The sequence below is a fragment of the Armigeres subalbatus genome, chromosome 1, assembly GCF_024139115.2.
Source record: "Armigeres subalbatus isolate Guangzhou_Male chromosome 1, GZ_Asu_2, whole genome shotgun sequence".
NCBI classification, from domain to species: domain Eukaryota; kingdom Metazoa; phylum Arthropoda; class Insecta; order Diptera; family Culicidae; genus Armigeres; species Armigeres subalbatus.
The window spans coordinates 162954084-162974385 of record NC_085139.1 but is presented as its reverse complement, the minus strand read 5'-3'; the positions used below and the strand labels follow the sequence as shown (position 1 = coordinate 162974385).

Sequence of the window (20302 nt, the reverse complement as noted above, 5' to 3'; positions counted from 1 at the left end):
TTTTATCCCCCAGATACTCCGCAAAAAATACATCCATCGAAACTACTTGAAATGGGTGCACAGGTATAACATGGCTTTTCATAGCTGGTGACAATTGTGAAGGAGCAAACTTAGCACAAATCTCACATTGCATTATAGCATCTTTTATTTGACCGCTCATTCCTGGCCAAAACAGGTTCGCACGGGCCAACTTTAAAGTAGCCTCAATTCCATTGTGGCTTAGATGGACTTTTTCCGTTAGTTTCTTCCTCAATGTGTGTGGAACGACAATTCTGTCACTCCTAAAAACTATTCCGTCTTGTGTACACAGCTCGTCGCGATGCTTAAAGTACACTTTAGCCGCATCAGGAATTTTATCGATAGAAGATGGCCAGCCTTGTTTGATGTACTGGATGAGTATCTGCATGGTAGGATCAACACTTGTTTCCGCTATCACTTCGTTGAGTCGTTCATCGGTGATACTGAGATAGCTGCTCATGTTTAATGACTCCATTTCATTGAAAACGCAATATATATTTCGCTTATCAAAACAATCTTCTGAGTGCTTTTCGTTCAGTGGAGCTCTTGATATGGCATCAGCTACCACATTGTTTTTACCAGTGACAAATTGCAACTCTAGATTGTATCTCTGCAAGCTAAGCAGCATATGCTGTAGACGACGAGGAGTAGACAGCAATGGTTTTCGAAACACAGCTAACAGCGGCTTATGATCTGTTCGTACTATGGTCTTCGGATTACCCACGATCAACTGGTCAAAACGAACACACGCAAAAACGATTGCCAGCAGCTCCTTTTCGATTTGAGCATAGCACTTCTCTGTAGCCGTTAGTGTCCGTGATGCATATCCAATGACTCCTTTTTCCTGGAACACTACGGCGCCCAATCCAAACGAGCTTGCGTCACATTCTATCACTAGTGGTTTGGTCACGTCATAGTATTGTAGTGTGCCTACATCTGCTACAATCGATTTCATCCGGTTAAATTCCTCTTCTTCAGTTGCCGTCCAAGTCCAAGGTTCCTTCTCTGAAATCAATCTCCGCAGCACAGTACTTTCGGCACTAAGATTTTTAATGTAGCGCCCGAGATAATTCAACATTCCGATGAATCTCTGCAGTTGTTTGCGATCCGTTGGTGAAGGAAATTCCTTTATCGTTGCTATTTTGCTTTCATCCGCCTTCAAACCCTGGTTCGTCAGAATGTGACCGAAAAACTTGACCGATGTTTCACATAGTTTCACTTTATTTAGGTTCAGCTTCACGTTGTTTTTCTCCAGCTGTACTAACAACTCCTTCAGATTTCGATTATGGTCCTCTAATGCCTCTTTCAAAGTTTCGCCAGATCCAAAAATCAAAACATCATCAGCCAAACAATCTACTCCCTTTAGTCCCTGAATTGCTTCCTGTAGTTTAACCTGGAAAATCTCAGGTGCCGGCGCTATTCCAAAGGGCATTCGTATCCATCTATACCGTCCGAAAGGAGTCCAAAAGGTCGTCAGTCTGCTACTCTCTTCATCCAAAAGCACGTGCCAAAAGCCCTTTTTTGTATCGACTGTCGAAAATACTTTCGCTCGTCCTAGCTCTGGTAAGATTTCATCGATTGTAGTGAATTGAAGATGGGGTCGTTTCAAGGCTTTATTAAGTGGAATTGGGTCTAAACATATACGAACTGACCCTGTTTGACCACCTCTTTTAACCAGCACTATATTGCTAACCCAATCCGTGTGCTGATTTTCTTTCACAATAATACCTTCTTGTTCTAGCTTCTTCAATTCATCTTTCAGAGGTCCACGCATTGCAATGGGAACTCGTCGAGGCGACTGGATTGATGGGACAACATCGGGATCAACTTCCAAAGATACAACCCCTGGGAATTTTCCATATCCCTCAAAGAGCGTCTTATGCTGATTAATGATCTGCTCAGCTTCTATTCGAAAAATATTAAGGAGTTCCTTCTCCGATTTCGGGGGTTGGAGCATCACAGAGTGGCAAAATTTAACAAAACCAAGCTTTTTACATACCTTCGCTGACAGGAGTGGCATATGATTGACGTCTACAACTTGCAACGCCAGAGTGTACCTGCGGTCGCTTCGTCGACACGGGATTCTGACTTCTCCAAGTACTGGGATCGAGCCTCCTCCAAAACTTTGCAGCCGGTATTTTGATGGAAGCACTTTGGGACCGTTTTCACCTCCTATCTTCTTCAACCAATTGACTCCTACGAGGCTTGTATTTGCGCCAGTATCCAGTTCGCAACGCACAGACTGCCACTTATTTCCGATGAACACTTCCAGATCAGCGAGCACGTTGCCTCCAGTATCCGAAGAATCATACACTTTTCCAATCACCGCTTCTTCTTCGCTATCAGTCGTTGAATTGTCACTGCATTCACTCGGGCTGGAACCCGAGAAACTGTCATTATGCACTTTTTTCACTCTTCTCTTGTTCTTCATCTTCTTACCATCCGCCTTGCAAACTTTTTCAAAGTGGTTTCTACCACCACACTGACGACACTTTTTTCCCAAAGCCGGACACGATCCCTTCGCAAAGTCATGCCAATCGCCGCAGAATTTGCATTTTAAATTTTTCTTCCTGGTTTTGACCATGTTCACTTCACCACTGGAATGCCCTGCAGCAGTAGCATGCTTTTCGGCAATTTCTTCCGCGCGACACATATCGATAGCTTTGGCCAACGTAAGATTTTGGGTCGTCAATAATTTGGCTCGCAACTTCGGCCATTTATTGGAGGTCACCACCTTGTACATAACTAGTTCTTCTTCTAAAGCACCGAACCGACACAATTTGGCTAACGGTTTCAACCGAGCCACATATTCATCAATACTTTCTGACATTAGTTGTACCAATGACAAATAATCGTACCAATCAACCATTTTGTTTCTCTCGCGAACCACTTTCCGCTTGATTGCCGCAATGGCGGCGGTCGGATCTTCCTGTTCTGCGTTTGTCAACTCAAAATTAAAATACTTTTTGAGCGCAGATTTTCCAATCACTGATAACAATACACTTGTCTTCTTCCTGTTCTGATCCGCAGGCCACTTATCCATTCCCACCGCACTAGAATAGTTTTCCCAGTTACGTGAAAAAAAATCGAAGTTCTGCTCCATATCGCCTTCCAGCTCTAGCGGTGGAGGAAGAGGAACAGGAAGAGCTGCAGATTTTTCTACTTGCTGTGGTGCACCTATTTGATGCAGTGCAAGCACCATTTCTCTAAACACACCATTTTGGTGCTCCATAAATCGAGAAAATTGTTCGGAATTCATTCTGAAACACAATTTTCAACACTGTCGGGAAAATCACACGAAGTAGGCACAGCGAAAGAAATATGGCCGCCAGACAGAATTCGACTTGTTTGCTACACGCGCACTGTAATTATCTGTCTCGGTCGCGAATGATTCTTCCACCACCCGAGCTCGTTTTTTCCTCGCACACTTCCGCGATGTTTAATGACGCCGGAAACACTTTCAGAACACCACGATGGCTTCTGACACCATGTTTTATTTCGTAGAAATAAAAATAAACACGTTTCGAGAGGACAACTTTATTTCACGTCTCAACCGTGCGCGAGCAAAGTAACAACTTAAATCTATATGACACATCGGGGTTGTTCATAAATTACGCTCAGAGGGAGCGATCATAAACTACATAATATAACACTCAATTCCTTAATTCTTCACTGAATTCCATAATTTCTCAGTTTCCAAAACACTTCAATTCTTAATTTTTTGATTGCATAATTTCTTTAATTTCTTAGCTCGAAACAAATAAACAAATGAATTAAGTTTCATAGTTCAGTTCAGTCAGAGCAGTCTTTTAGTGCGATTTGACGTTGTACTGTACGCGCATATGTAGAAAGCAGGGATTGTATTTAATTCTCAGTCATTCTCACGAGCAGAGAATGCTTAGATTTTCACCGAGAAATCGTTTTGCGGGGAAGAGAAAAACGGTCTGATGAGAGATAACAATTTTCCCTCACTACCAGTGCTGCGAAAAGTTGGTTTGCTCGTTTTCTCACTTCTTCCATCCATTTCGTGTTATCACCAAATGCAGAAAGAGTATAGTTTATGGTACAAACAACCTAAATCCTATATGCAGTCGTTGTGGTGGTACGGCTATAGTGACCGCATCCCTTCGCCATTTTATTTTTTGATGTTCTAGGTTCGAATCCCGTTGCGGTCATAAAATTTTTGTTATTGCTTACCGAAAATTTTCGCAAAAAGTGAGTGAGGCGTAAAAATTGATGAAACGAAAAAAGAAATTCATGGACTAGGTACGATTTTCGTTTATCTTTCAGGTTTGCTTTAGAGAAAAGAGGGATGAGTGTGAAATGTTTTTCACCACAAACTATGAGAAAAACTTCCCCTACGATCAGAAAATCGCTTGATTTCCTCTCATCGAAACGAAAAGTACGAACCCTGGTAACAAGTGATTTCAGTGCATTCAGCTGACCAGTGACGTCATGTGGACGGTTGACTCCAGATTTTGGGAGGGAATGATGCCCATGCGCCCTTCGAACTTGAGAACAGAAGTGTAGTGTGGTGGAAGGAGACGCATAGTAATTCATTTGAGCAGGTGTGATAGTGACTTCCGGTGCGAAAGTGATGTTTGTGGGGGGAGTAAAAGTCCCCACAAACACACGGGATGTGACTGTCGCCGTCGATTGGCGATTGCGATTCGGTCGCCGTTGGTAGAAAAGTGTAAATGGTACACAGGATTGGGCAGTGGTCGGACAAATCTCTTTCTCTTTCGTTCTGTATGAAAGGTAGAAAACAACAAGGCCAGTAAATGTAAATATTAAAATTTAGTGGCCTTGTTGTTTTCTAATTTCTTTGCAATGAGAAAGAGACAAAGTAGCCCGTGCAGTGCCCTATTGTATGAAGCGATATAGTCGCGCCGTCGCGGCGATGAAACCACTTAGGTTTGAGGGAGCCTTGAAGCCGAACTTATTTTCTAGAAGAGCGAAAGAAGCCCACGGTGCCTCCGAGACGGTGCGCGAGTGGGAGCAATGAACTGTTTTCGAAAGTGCAAAAGAAAAGATGCACGGTACCTCACGGGTCGATGGAAAGTGATTTGCCGCGGTAGAACGGCGAACTTTTCCTCCGCCGTGGAAAAGTCGCGTGGTGTTGTAGGTTACAAAAATAACTTGTGTAGTGGGAGTGAGACGAACTTCTTGCACTAATGTGGTGAAGGCGCACGTTTTTCGTATTCTTCTCGCGTATTTGCAAAGCGTTTGCGTTACGCGAAGAATCGAACCCCGCCGGTGCCAGCTCGAGTGACTGAATATGGAGTTGGATGGAGAAGGTAGCTAAAGCTGGAAGGGTATGATGGGTAGGGCATGTTGCAAGAATGCTGAACAGCAATTCTGCAAAGATTGTGTTCACTTCCGATCCGGCAGGTACGGGACGGCGTGGAGCGCAGCGAGCGAGGTGATCAGGTACCGAACGACTTGGCGAGCATGGGGCGCATTCGAGGGTGAAGAGATGCGGCCTCGAACGTGTATTGTTGATTCAGTGAACCGGTCGTACGCTCCCGTGGCTCATGCAGCCCTAAAATGTATCAGGTCCGCTACAAATGCTACGGATACAGGGCGTGAATGGCCTGTGCCCATCGAACCCGTCAATTTTCCGCCTCTTCGTCGAATCTTTTCTCGGAGATTGACAGTACAAGCAAGGAAAAAAAGGCACTAGATATGTCTTGAAGAATTAGAAGTCAGAGGCAGTACAAACGTCTGCTGAGAATAGACAAACGAAACGACGGTACCCCAGTGTCAATCATATACTACCTGCAGCTCAACACAATTGGTTGCGTAGTGTCAAATGCGGACGCAGTCGAACTACCAGACGACTACCTTCTCAATCCGCTTGAAAACCAAGGCGTATGAAGTTGTGCATAGGATTGAGAAAAAACTACCGGACGGTAGGTTTGTCAACACATCCAATATAATATTGATCCTCGCAGGTGCGGTGATCCTGGAACTTACGTGAACTTCGGTTGGTCCCGGCACACCGGCTAGAGGTGCCTCAGTGCGGAACAAGCCTGCGGAAACTGCTCCAAGCACGGTTCAGCCAAACTGCCCACTCTGATCGATCGCCAACTCTACTAGTTTTGCCAGAATCCTGACCGCCAAACATCAAGCAGAAAATGCTCTGTGTACCATGGAGGTTGAGATCCTGTGAATCCGAGTAGACTAGGGAGTCTCGTTTGTTCAAGTCCGGAAGGTTTCGATCCAGTCAACACAAAATCGTATATGATGCAACATAAAATGCTAAAGTGAAGGCGATATACGTATATTGTATGGGGAAGTACCTATATGCAGGCATTGCAATATCATCTGAGCACAGGATATTATCTTTGCTTATGCAAAGATATTATCCCTAATCAAAGAGCACTCTGAAAAGATATTATCATTTGAGCATTCAATGATGATCCAGATGGCCAGCGTGTTTCGGTGTTTGTTCACGTTGCGAGGGCGTTGCTACAACAAAAACAGTGAAAAAATGTTTCTCCATGGCGAACATTGCACTTTGTTTACTGAGCAGATAGATAACTAAGATCGATATCCCTGGATATCATCAGTATCTTTGCTCAGAAGATCGAATGATGGGATAAAATGCAATGCCTGCCTATATGGCCTCCACTTTAGCACTTATGTGGCATCATATACGATCTTGCGTTGACTGGGGAGGCACGTTCCAGCGCCGATCAAAAAGGGTTCTATGCAAACGCCACCACCACAAACAATCCAGGAATCAGAAACCTTATCCAAACACGTGAGAAAAACCAACAATAAGCAACACAAATCGGCGGAGTTAACCTGGAAAACGTTCAGAAGAGTGGTACCGTTTAGGAGCAGATACGCAAAGTTGACCAAACGAAAAATGATTAACCAACTGCAAGCCAGTCTTGAAGTCAAGGAGAAAATTATCGATAAACTACGGGCCATGGTTCTACAGAGCACTCAAGAAATAACTCCGAAGTATATAGCCAACAAGAGAAGAAAAAGGACATGCAGGGCGATGCTAAATCCTATGAAATTTGCAGCGATTCATCGTATGGAATGGATATGACAACGTCAACGCAAACAGCATGATAGCAACAATACAAAGTTCAGCAACCCGAAGACCATGCGAGATGCGGTAGCTGGGGATGAACAGTAAGTGGATTGATAAGCTTAGTTTGCCTTCCTATAAATACTGGCCAACAAAACCAATATCATATCTTTTATCGTATACGGCTTCTCCGTATATGGCTTCTCCGGCTGAAAATCTCCCAAATAAAAATAATGAATGGATTCGTAATTATTATCGTCTTCGGTAATAACAATACCAACGGCAAACATAATTGAAATGTGCCAACTAAGCTTCACACACGAGTATCAATTACACAAAGTACTTGCTTTTCTCCCACGCCTTACACACTCTGGGCCTCTATGAAAACAAGAGAGACACAAGCCGCAGATAGGTGTCCGAGTAGCCGGGGCCCCGTCAGTGTGGACGCTACACCCAACCAGAACTGACGGACAACCCTCGACACTCGGATATCATCCTTGCAAATCAAGTTCATCCACCACAAGTACTGGAGTAAGTCTCTATGGCAAGCCCCATGTAAAAAGATTTGTCCACGATGCTCTTATATTTCCCGGCCCTTCTAGCTCCAACGCCCCTTCTACAGCGGTACCAGCAGCGGATTACGGCGAGAGACTTGCTTCCGGAAGAGCTCTGGGGGGAGTACACCCTCGTCGAATCTCACGTCCACCATCTTTATTGCCCTGTCACTTCTCTCATTTCTGCCGGTCGTGAGTTCCGGAAGCTCAGCACCAAGCAGCAACTCAACGATACCCCAAGCACATCCGCAACCGCGTAGATCCAGCTCATAAAACATGACACCTGCGCTCCAATGCAACGTCAACGTCAACAATCTCTGTAACTGAAGCTGATGGTCTCCAGTTCCAACCCAGTTGTGATTGTCCTCCAGGAGATCCACCGGACCACGCCCACCATCATGGACCGGACTCTCGGTGGCAGGTATATGTGGTCCGCCGAAGTAAATGAGAATGTCTACCAATCGGTCGCAGTAGAAGAATTGGAGGATTTTCCAATTAGGTTAGGATCCAGTAGCCCTTTTCCATTACTGTGGCTTCTATATACATCCCCAAGGAAAAGTTCCCCGAGCTGCTATTGACTACATTGTCTTAAGTGCGGCAACTGACACCGGCTTCATCATACTGAACGGTGGCGAACCATCCACGTTCCGTAGAGGACTCGTGGATTAAGCTATCGACATCTCGACAACCTCGAGTTCCGCTGTGGGTAGGCCTATCTGGTCCATAAACGGGAACCCAGAGATCTCACGCAGACTGAGCAGACTCGGGCAACTACCAACCGGAGATCTAACGAGATGTGGACCAAAAACCACCAACATAACCGTTATCGAGTTGTTAGGAGGAAAGCCCGACTACCTGTAGAAGACCAGGGGTAGTGACGACTCTTGCAGCCTGTTCGGTCAAACCAACGAAGTACTCCGCCAACTGTGCCAAAAATATCTCCCAAAAATCGCCGGTCTCCGCCGCGTCGAAGCAAGGAACTGGAAAGGAGACAAGCCCAAAATCGACCTATCATAAAAAAGCAGCTGACAAAAGGACTAAACAAGCAGCCAGCACAAAGCCTGTTGAAACATCGGGTTGACGACAAGCATCAATTTTTAACAATCCGGTACAATGAAGGCTCGAACGCGAAAGGTAAGGTAGGAAAAATAATCGAATCTGGCGAAAGCACCTCAGTTTCCCACCGTCTGTCGGACATTTGTTCGGCTTTTTCGACAGAGATCGCAGAAGACTGCTAGCGTTGAACCAAGTAAATGTTGGACACTCGTCGTGACGGACTCGGGAGTCCTGGCAGCACTAGTCTCTGCAACCAACCGTCACCCTTTCGTTCAGGAAATCCTGGAGGCGCTCAACAGTCCTCAACAACAGTGAGTCCCTACACACTTGGGAAACGAGGACGATGATGTCCTGGCCAACATCAGGCGGATCAGTCTTTTTCTCTGCCGCAAGGTCCCAAAACAATCCAGTCGATAAGCGGCGCACCACTATTTTTTTAAAGGATTGCCATCTATTCTAAACTATATGAACACCTAGCCATGAGCCATGCAAATTCTTTGAAAAATGTCACATAAAATTATTTCCCGAACAACGAGCGAACCATGCTGTCAGTCTTGACTCCCAACAGATCTTGCAACAATTACGGTTGGAGACGGCAATTTTTTTAGATGTAGACAGGCAACTACTATCTAGAGACATAGAATAATATTTGCATCGGTACCCTTCGGTCCGACCTTACAATCAAGAATAACGAATAACACTCCTTTTTTCGATAAGAGATGAGCCAACCGAGGGGTGCAAGTCTCTAAAACTAAGATATATGTATATATAAAAAAACTATAGTCAGCGCTTCGTAAACAGCCACAACACAACTGCTGGAAAGTTCCATCAACTAAACAAAGACAAACATTTTACTTACTTGTTGGTACACCCTTCGTTGAGGAAATATAAATCCTTGACTAGTAGACTGAAGAATGGAATGACAATTCGCTGCCGTTCATCGGTAGCTCCCTCCGATCGCCACATGGCCGCTTTAAGGGTCGATCGATAGCTGCTGAAATTGCTCGTCGGGTCCATCTGATGCTCCAGTATGGAGAATTTGGCCGATTGAATCTTAGCCCACTGTCGGAAACAATAAAAAATAGTAATATAGACTAATTCCGTTGATCACCATTCTAAAGGAACTTACCGTTTTCTTCAGCCGCGATATTGGCGAAAGATTTAGTCCGGCGATGATGGCCATCAACGTGTTGAAGTTGCCAATGTTGAACGACTCCCGGGCCGTTTCGATCCAGTACTCAATCACTCTGGCACGTTGTTTCTTCTTCGAATGTTTGCAGATCTCGGTGGCCACGATGTACGACAGCCGGTTGAACCACTGCACGTAGGATTCGAGATTTCGCGTCTTCTTCATGTCCTTGATCGACGTGTCGACATTTGGGTTCTCTTTGGCAAATGCTTGTACAAACTCCTCCGGCCCGATGTAGGACAATCGCTCGAGCTCAATGTGAGTCAACTGGTGCGCTAATACTGATGGGCTCGGGCATAGGTCCGTGATGTCCGGCGTGGAAAGTGTTGAACTAATCGATGAAATACTGTTGACTGATGATGTGGACGACGACGTTTGATGATGTATCGACGAGGAGGACTTCTCAGTCGATTGGTGAAAGCTGTTGCTACTGCTGCGCGAATCACTGCGCAGTTGTCCAGCGTGCTTTAGATCGCTTTCCTTGCTAGATTCTAGGTTGAGTTTATCGAGAAACTCTTCGTATTTCTCCAGAGTCTTGAGCCTCTGGAGGAGATTCTGCAGCAGGGAGGAAACCTTCGTCCGCAGCTTGCCATCAATGTTGATGCACTTTTGCGTCATTGTGCGTACGTGTTGCATTACTCGTTCGTCACGGAAATCGTAGGGAAAAGTTTCTATCCATTCTGATAAAAGCTGGACAAAGTTGCAGGCAAATCGGCTTAGACTTTGTAATTTTTGCTAGAATTGTTGAAAGAGAGTTTAATTTAATTTAATCGCTGTTTCATTTAATTTTAATTTGGGTTGGAATCAAGGTTTATATAGGATTTAAATTGAATTTAGATTAAATTTGATTTAGATTAAGATTGGATTTCACTAAATTTTAAATTATAGTTGGAAAAAAAAGTTGGAGTTCAATTGGCGGATGGCATTTCTCGTACGTTATAGATGTGAGGTCCTGCAAAGGCTCGAACATTGACTAGGATCACTTTGCAAAAATGCAAAAATTCGGGCGCGACTATCCAGCTGTTTTAAATTTTAAAAACATTCAGAGGCTTCAAAAATATTGGTTCTTGAGGAACAGTTAAAATTAAAGTTAAAGAATCGATTGAGTGAAAAAAAATGACGGGAAACATCAATTGAATTTTGTATTTGGTTTGAGTTGCACTGGATTTTGCTTAGACGAGCTCAGTAGGCTAGTGACTACCGCTTCTGCTCTACAGGCATAAGATCGTGGGTTCAATCCCAGGCTCGTTCCTATTAAAAAAAATGTAGCATGGACTATGTCACTTTCCTTAGTAAATCCTCGATCTTCGCTTCAGTTTATCTTCCTAATTTACTGTAAAGACTTGACCGGTAAATCCCAACCTCTATTAATTTGGTTCGTAATGAAATTGACACCAGTTCTGATCAATTGCAGAGTATCAACCATTGACATGTCCAGTCAGTCTAAGCTGGTCTGAGATGCATTGAATTCGGATTAGATCTGAATTGAATAGGATGTGAATTGTAGTCTTTTGTAATAGTATTGGATTTGGGTTGGATTAGGATATGTTTTGAATTGTAATCAATTGATAACATATGCATTGAATTCGGTTTGGAATTAGTTCGTTGGATTTTGACTGAATTTTATATGAAATAAGTTTGAATTAGGTTTGAAGGTTCCATCCTCAGCCGTGCAGTAAAATGCACGGCTAAAAGCAAAACCATACTGAAGGTGGCTGAGTTCGATTCTGTCAGAGGCGGCACAAAATAGTGTCTGACCCGTAACGGCTGGCTATACAAGAAATGCGATGCTACCTCAGGTATTTCTTAGAAGACATTTACATGACCATGGTTTTGGGGTCATTTGGCCGACAAGTTGAAATATGTTTCCTTATTAAGTGTGTGAAGTGAGATGTCCGAAGTAAAAAGTTATTGGTTAGTGGTGAAAAGTAGAAGTGAGTAATGAGAAGTGAGAAATGAGATGTTCGAGACCATCGAGAAATTAGTACGGATGCCGTGAAATTCGAAATTTTACGACTGCCAAGAATCCAACAGCCGGTAAAATTTTTGCCGAGCTTTCGGTAAACTTTACCGAGTCATCGGTAATCGCTACCGAGATCTCGGTAAAAAGTCAACGTTGCCGAATTTCGGTAAAATTATGACGATATTTCGGTAAAAGATTTGGGTTATAAGTCTCAACAGATCCAGCGCCCTAGGCTCCTCGGGTACTCCAATCCGAGTGATAAGTTCTACCACTGCCAGCATGTCACCAAATCCAATCCAGCTTCTAACGTCACCCAGGCTGGACCACCCAAGACACTCCTGTCTACAATAGTACCCTTCCGGATACCTCCGAGGATATCCACTCCGACTCCCGCGCTCTCTTCTCTCGCCTTTTGATCAGCACTGATACAACGTCATCATTGCAACTACCTGCATCGGGTACGGATCTAGGAAACACTTCTGCCTCTTTTCCGACCCCGATGCTTCCCCTAGAGGTCAAACTTAGTCTTCAATGGAATATTATTGCCCAACCTGAAACTGTTGACGAACGATAGTTCGCCCTGGATTATTGCCCTCCAGGAGGTCAACTGCTTCTCACCAGCGTCCATAGATCGCTCCCTTGGCAAATACACATGGATTTGCAAGATAGTTAAAAATATCCGGAATTCCGTGGCAATAGAGATCCTCCGGAAGATCCCCTTTGACGTTCTTCAGTTTCGTGAATACCTCCCAGTCGTTGGAGTCCGTCTTCGAGGTAGCAGTCCTATTAGCAGTGTGAATGTCAATCTCCCCTATGGAACGCTTCCGCCATCAAACAAGGGTGAGTGACATCATCAGTGAGACCCCGTCTACCCTTCTTCTTTTGGGAGATATGAACGTCCACCACCCGACCTGGGGTGGTACAAGGTCGGACCCCCATGGTGTGGCGCTACTCGAAGCTTTCTAGAAGACAGATCTAGTTCCCCTGCTAAACGATGGTTCACCCACATTTTTTCATGGCCATTCGGCCACCGCCATCGACGTGACCACCATCAGCCGCCCCTCCTTTCTATGGTCAATTGGGAGGTTGCTTCCGACCTCTATGGGAGCAATTATTTTCTAATTCAAGTCATTGACAACGCCTCTCTCCCTACCACTTCTAAGAAGCCGCGATGGCGTTATGAAGTCTTTTGATAGCAGCATGGAGACACGCGTTAGAGTACACTACCCCGCTTACGCTTCCCGACTTCTCCAAGATCGTTCTCGACGCCGCTGGTCTATCCATTCCTCAGACCAGTTCTCGGCCAGGACGCAAAGCCCTTCGTTGGTGGTCGGACGAAACGCATCGAGCTGTTAAAGCCAGAAGGAAAGCCCTCCGAGCGCTCAGGAGTCTTCCTCCTGGGGAGCCGAGAAATGTAAGTGCATTGGAAAATAAATGAACACTATGAATGCCGAAAGGTCATCCAAGACGCCACAAAGAAGCGCTGGGAAGACTTCCTTGACTCCATCAATTTGGCCAAATCCACCGCCGACCTATGGAGGAAAGTCAATGCGCAAGCGCAGATCTTGTGCCATCCACATCGATGTGTAAGACCGTACTATTTCCGATCCGCCGTAATCAGTAAACGGTTACCCAGCCGATTGCCGATTTTCAAAGGCTCATAGCCACCAGCCAACGCTGCAGAACTTTTGAGTCCCGCCGGAATTTCCCCAATAAACTAGCCCTTTTCAATCACCGAGTTTTCCTTCGCTCTTGCCAAACCTTGGACCAATATTTTTTTCCCGACGAGTGGCGCCTCAGCCACGTTATTCCGATACCTAAAAACAGTATCTCCTCCCGCGACGCCGCTGATTACCGGCCTATCTCGCTGACTTCCTGTGTATCAAAGGTCGTCGAGAGGTTGGTCAACCGTAGGCTGCGTGAAAAGCTTGAGTCTGACGGACGACTTGGTTTTCGCCAACACGCCTTTCGCCCGGGGTATGGGGCTAGTTCGTACTTTGCCGGATTAGGAGACGTACTCCAAAGCGCCTTTGACCAAGGGAAACACGTCGATCTAGTTTCCCTGGATATTTCGAAGGCGTTTAACCGCACTTGGACCCCACTGGAAACTCGTCAAGGTCCTCGAAGTCTCCATCGACAGAGGACTGACCTTCGTCCCTAATTTCCAAGCGGTCAAATACAGCTGCAAATCAAGGATCAACCTTGTTAAAACTTTATCAAGACCACATAGGACGAACACTGCTGTACGAACTAGAACTGACTTGTATAGCACGTTGTGAGCTTCTCGACATACTTACTCCCCTAGCAGCACAACAACTCTCGACATACTCCCCTGGCGATCAATTGGGTCGCAGCAACTCTAATGTAACTAAATTCGGTTGCTCGGGTGTCCCCAGTCTTCAACCAAAACCTCCGCATAGCTTCCGGACTTCTTCCTTGCACATCCGCTGAGGCTGCCTGCTCTGAAGCACGCATTTCGCCATCGTGTGCAAGTGGCTATTTGCCTAAAAACCGCCGCACACGATTCCGCCACATTCGGAAACCATAGGGACCCTCTCCTTCTTCAAGGGGATCGGATCATGCACACGATGGCCGGCATCAGTCTCTTCTGGATAAAGTCTACTAGCATGGAGCGAGGAGCTGGCACTCCTCATCAGCCAACATAAACAGCTCTATTGCGAGGCGCTTTAAAAGAGTCGCCGAGTTGCTGAACACTGAGTTTAGGGACCATGAGCGTCGATACACTGACGGTTCCCTTTCGAGAGAAGGGGTCGGCTTAGGCGTTACTGGGAACACGGTCTCGGACAGCCTGCGGTGGAAACCGCAGCTCTGTTGATTGCCGCTACTATCCACTCCGACTAACCGGTCCAAGTTCTGACTGATTCCGCTAGTGCCATCGCTGCGCTACATCAGAAATATTCATGGATCCAGGTAATCCTCGCTAGCGAACAACAATCGATAACCTTCGCCTGGATTCCCGGACACTGTGGGGTGCCAGGCAATGTCACTGCGGACATTTTGGCTGGAGTCGGTCACCAAGGCCGTCGTTTCACAACATCGGTTACCTTGGCTGACGTTAAAGCCTGGATCAAAAAGATCGTCAGTCAGGATTTGGAAAACCAATGGGCTGCTTCCAGAACCAAGATGAAAACACCACTAGGTGGTCCAATCTGCCAAATTTACGATTCAGCCATCTTGGATTTTAGTATGGGAGAGCCAGCCGGTTTGTTTTCGTTTTGCACTTCTTCTCTTTCACAAACTTGGAAGATTGGAGCACCTAGTACTGTATTCATCTTGTCCAGAACCACGAAATTGTGAAAGGTCAAGGGCTCCACGGCGCCCTGGAATGACATGCCCAGTCTCAAGAACCAGCAAGTAATTTCCCGCCCCGCACCGGCCACACCCGATTCTCACATAATTTCGGCGGAAGGCCCTTTCGTACCGTTTGTGACATCTGCGGAGTACAAAACTCAGTGAAACATGTGACCTAAATGAACAAGGAAGGAGTAAGATGGAAGAAGGAAGAAAAAAGAAAGATTGAAGAAGAAAAGAAAATAAGAAAGAAGAAGAACGAGAAGGAAGAAAAAAGGAAAAAAGGAAGAACAAAAAAAGAAGAATGAATTCCCTCAAACATGTGCACTTTACGATCCAATCATATACAGAAATAGGTGGATGAAATTCAAAAGATTCCCAAAACTTATCAGGGCATCCAGGATCCATAATATATGAAAGTTCAAAATAACTCGAAACATTTCCGGCCTAAAAAATCTCCTTTAAATCCTTCTAGAAGCTCCCCACAAATTCCTCTGAAAATTGTTCAAAAATCCTTCTCATGTAATTGTAATTACTCCTTATCTAGAAACCCCCCACTATTTTTTTTTGAGAAATTCACGAGGAAATTCCTTGAAGATTTATTTTCTTCTCTCCAAGATTTACTTCTAGATATTTCTTCGGCTATTCTCTCTTCAGGAAGAATCCGGCATTTCCTTCAGGAATGCATTCGAGAGTTCCGTAAAGAATACATACGGAATTTCTTCCCAAAATTCTACCAGAAGTTTCTTCAAAAATTTATGACTGAAATCCTCAGATTTAGCTGCATAATTTCACTTGTAAATCTATAAGAAATTCCTTCGGAAATTCTTCTAGGAACTTCTCCGGGCATTCCACTCGGAACTCTTCCTTTAATTTCTCCGGGATTACTTCCAGGACATTTTCCGGGAATAGCTCCAAACATACAATAGCGAAATCATCTAGCATTCCAATCTGGAATTCTTTTCGCAATTACTTCAGAATATCCTTCAAGAAGTCCTCTAGAAATATCTTCATGAATTTCTCCTGGAATAAGTCCGAGTATTTCCCCAGACATTCTTACAGGTATTTTTTCGGGAGTTTCTTCAGGTACTTCTCCAGGAATTTCTCCGAAAGATTTTCCGCGGAAGTGTACTAGAATTCCTTCCGGACTTCACTCGGAATTTAATCAATTTTTCATGACTCTCTTCAGAGTTTTCACGGGAAGTTATTCCAAATTTCTACAGGAAAATATTCAGAATATCCACGGAAAGCTCCTCTTGAGTTTCTGTTGAGCATTCTTTAAATTATACACAGAAAATTGTGACTGGTAAATGCTACTTTACACCTCGGGAAAATTTTCCGCCGGATTTGGTCCCCGTGCATTTAAAATGGGGCCGGGATTTTGATTTTTCGTGCCCAAATCCCGAAAACATCGCATATGTAAATACACATGAAAAAAAAATACGCGGTCCAAATTCCCGAGGTGTAAGGTGGCCTTAAAAAGGATGCTTCAACGTTGACTTTCTTAATCTAGATTTATTAAGACGGATAGTTTTTTTAATCCGTTATTAGAGTTATGTTTTCGCAGGGATAAGTTCATCACTAGACGGCTAGTTTGGCATAACCAACTTTAAAACAACGGAAAAATGCTCGGAATTTTCAGGGATTTTTTTTGGATTTCTTCAGAAAATTCTTTCTATTTTCGTTAAGAAATTCTTGGGAAATTTCATTGACCGAAAGCGGCAGAGGGCCGAACTGGTGATTCGGCTGAAAAAGCCGTCGTCTGGCCGAAACGATCGTTGGTCGAAAATGCCGTTTAGCCAAAATGATTTTTTGACAGAATGGGCCATTTGGCCGAAAATATTATTTGGTACAACGGGTTATACGGCTAAATATAAAAGACTTAACGGGTAATATTGAACAAAGATTCGTAGCCTCTCTACTTTTACGTCGATACTGACCGTTAGACCAAAAGACATCTAGCCAAGTACCATTAAGCAAAACTAAACGTTTAACGGAAACTGTTATCATTTTGTAGTTTGGCCGAAAGTGACGTACAGTCAAAAGGGACATTTGGTCGGACTTTAAAAAGTTGTTTGCCTAACAGGTCATTTGGCTGAAGTCGTTTAACCGAATAGATCATCTGACCAAAAATGTCTTTCGGTAAGAATTGTTATATGCTAGAAAGATCCATTTGGCCCAAAAATGTCCTTTCTACAACCTACTTTGACAAGTGTCGTTCGGTTTAATTGATCATTTTGCCAAAATGACGTTTAGCTGAAAAGGACAAATTGGACAGAAATTGCCGTTTGGCTGAAAGGGTTGTATTGCAGAAAGGACATTTTCGGGCCAAATAACCGTTCGTACCAAACGGCATTTTCAGTCAAATGATCTACAGACCCCATTCGATTTTTGCAACGTAAATATCGTAATACTCGCAAAATCAAAGTAAAAAACAATAAAACAATAAAAAAAAAAGCTCGAAAAAAATATTAGTGTAAACGTTTAGATTTCAAAATCCGCGTAAAACAATCACCGTTTGTTTAGCGTCACACAAAGTGAAGAAATGTTTAAGTATCATGAGAAAACAAAAACCATTCGATTTTGGTAACATAAATGTTCCGAACGTGTTGCCAAAATCGAATGGGGTCTGTATTCGGTTAAATGATTTTTTCGGCCAAATTACCAGTTAGGGTGAATGTCCATTTCGGCTATGTGTCGATTACGGTCAAACTACATTTTTGATCAAATCATTTTCGACCTGATAACAGCTTAATGGAATTTGGTCAGATGACTTTTGGCTTAAAGGCCATTATCAACTTAAAAAGTAGATAGGTTACGAAACTTCGTTCAACTGTCATTTGACAGAAAGGCCTTTTTGCTGTAAATCTTCTTAGGGGCAACCCAGAGTAAACGTGACGTGCGATGCGACGCGACGCGACAGTGCAATTTGACAGCCTGTTGATAATGATTGTTATTCTTTTACTTGAGTCGCGTCGCATCGCTCGTCGCGTTTACTTTGGCTTGCCCCTTAGGCCAAACGGATGGATATTTTTGACTAAATTACCCGTTCAGTTATTGACATTTGACTGTATACTTGTTGGTTCAAATGATGTTTTCGGCCAAATGGCTCATTCTGCCAAACTACCATTTCAACCAAACGGCATTTTCGGGCTGATGACCTATTCGGTCAAACGATCATTTCTGCCAAATGACTTGTTACGGCAAACAACTTTTTCGGCCAAATTACCAGTTCGGCCGAATGTCGCTTTCGGGCAATAGTCGTTCGAATTTTCCAAGTCGTTCGTGCAATAGTCTTTCGATAACGGCAACATGTTTTCTTTTCATTTAGCGATTGTCAGACGAAAAAGAAGTGTGTTAGATGAAAAAGAAGTGCACAAGATTGTGCAGTGCAATGCAGTTATCATCGACTTTGACATTGTTTTGAAGTTCAGCTGTCCAATAACCGCAAAATTGATGTACCTATCGAATTGCCGTTGAAATCCAAAGTTTTTTTTAGGATCTACATTTTGAAAATCCTCCGCGGAAATTCTAAAGAAGTTTCCGTTAAAATTCAGGAGAATTTCTCGTGAATATTCCAAAATTTTCATTGACAACTTCTTAGAGAAATTCTTAATAATTGACTGTCTTATCGTTGGCCATGCTAAACTAGCCGTCATAACTATTCTAAACTGAAAAAGGCAACGTAAAAACGCCTATTCTACTAGCTGCACTCTTCTACAAGTATGAAGAATTTTTGTCTGTGGAAATTTCGAAAAAAATGCTCATACAGGAGCTTTTCGTGAATTTCCGAAGATTTTCCTGTAGAAGTTAAGAACAATTTCTCTTGAAAATTCTGAAATTTCGCATGTAAATTTTATGCTGATATTCCAAACAATTTTATTTGGGAATTTTACAGAGCTCTCTTGAAAATTCCAAAGATTTCTCGAAACTTCAAAGTAGTTCCCGTGGAAATTCCGAAAATAATGTTTTAATTTAGGAGAAACTTATAGAATTTTCCGGAGAAGTTCATTAGATTTTTCATGAGAAATTCAAAAGATTCTTCCTCCAAAAAATAAAGTCTTGAAAAAATCCAGGAAAAAATCTTGAAGAAACGTAATAAAAAAATCGCCACGCCGATTCACGTCGCCGCCGGCTACAATGGCTTTCGGCGTGACGCCGAAAACGCCACCGACCGAAATTCTAACAAACGCCGCCGCCGACGAATATCGGACCGGCGCACACCTCTAGTCAGGATTCGGAAAACCAATGGGCTGCTTCCAGAACCAAGATGAATACACCACGTGTTGTATACGCAGCGCCCTGCGCTTTTTCGTACGGCTGGATTTTCTGTCGCTAATCGGCAGCATTCATCGTCAAGGAAGTTGAGAGAAGGAAGAAAGAAGGAAGATAAGGGAAGAAAAAAGAAGAAGTATGAAAAAGGAAGAAGGGAGACGGACAAAGAAAGATGAAAGAAGGAAAAGGAAGGAAGAATAGAAAAGGAGTAAAGAAGGAAGAAATATGAAGGAAAAAGAAGAGGGAAGATGGAAGAAGGAAAAGGGGAGAAAGGAGATGGAAGAAGCAAGAATGAAGCAGGATTAATGGAAAATGAAGAAGGAAGAAAAGCGAAGGACGCGAAAGAAAGCGAAAGAAGGGAGAGAGGATAAAAAAGTAGAAAGAATAAAAACACAAAGTAGGAAAATGGAAACAGGAGAAAACAAGAAGGAAGAAGGAAGAAGAAAAAAGTTAAAGGAAGAAAGGAGAAAGAAAAAGGATGAATGGTTAAAAACAAAGAATGAAAGAAAATGAAGAGGGAAGGAAGATGAAAGCAAGGAGAAATAAGAGGAATAAAATACCGTCGTGTGGGGCTTCTTTTGACAAATCGGGGGCTTCTTTGGACATTTTAAAACAAGAATTGTAACCTAAATTACTATCAAATCGCCATTATTACCATTCGGGTGTCTTTTTGATAGTTGGATGCTAACTTTCTGTTTCAAATTTGGTATTTTTTTCGCTTAATTTTTTCAGAAAATCCAAAATCCAAAGTAGCCCCTGAAGTCAAAAAAAGCCCCGCAGGACGGTAATGAAGAATCCGAGCAACACACTTGTCATAAACCAGTTTATGTGACTTATACACAACTAGATTTAGTCGTATTCGAGTTGTTGCAAAAAAAATAGGTCAGAAT

General features: G+C 43.5%; 2 protein-coding genes across 4 annotated transcripts in view; one reads left to right on the top strand and one right to left on the bottom strand.

Annotated features, from left to right (window-relative positions):
• Positions 1-20302, bottom strand: part of LOC134205456 (ras-GEF domain-containing family member 1B-like) — a 217105-nt gene that overhangs the window by 7456 nt on the left and 189347 nt on the right. For all 3 annotated transcript variants that reach the window (XM_062680711.1, XM_062680713.1, XM_062680714.1), the window contains exons 5-6: positions 9803-10597; positions 9533-9735 (exon numbers count right to left, since the gene is read on the bottom strand). In XM_062680711.1, the coding sequence (XP_062536695.1) occupies positions 9533-9735; positions 9803-10597 (998 nt within the window). The remainder of the gene's footprint in view (positions 1-9532; positions 9736-9802; positions 10598-20302) is intronic.
• LOC134205454 (endoribonuclease Dcr-1) overlaps positions 1-20302 on the top strand; it is a 194522-nt gene that overhangs the window by 146208 nt on the left and 28012 nt on the right. The window lies entirely within an intron of this gene.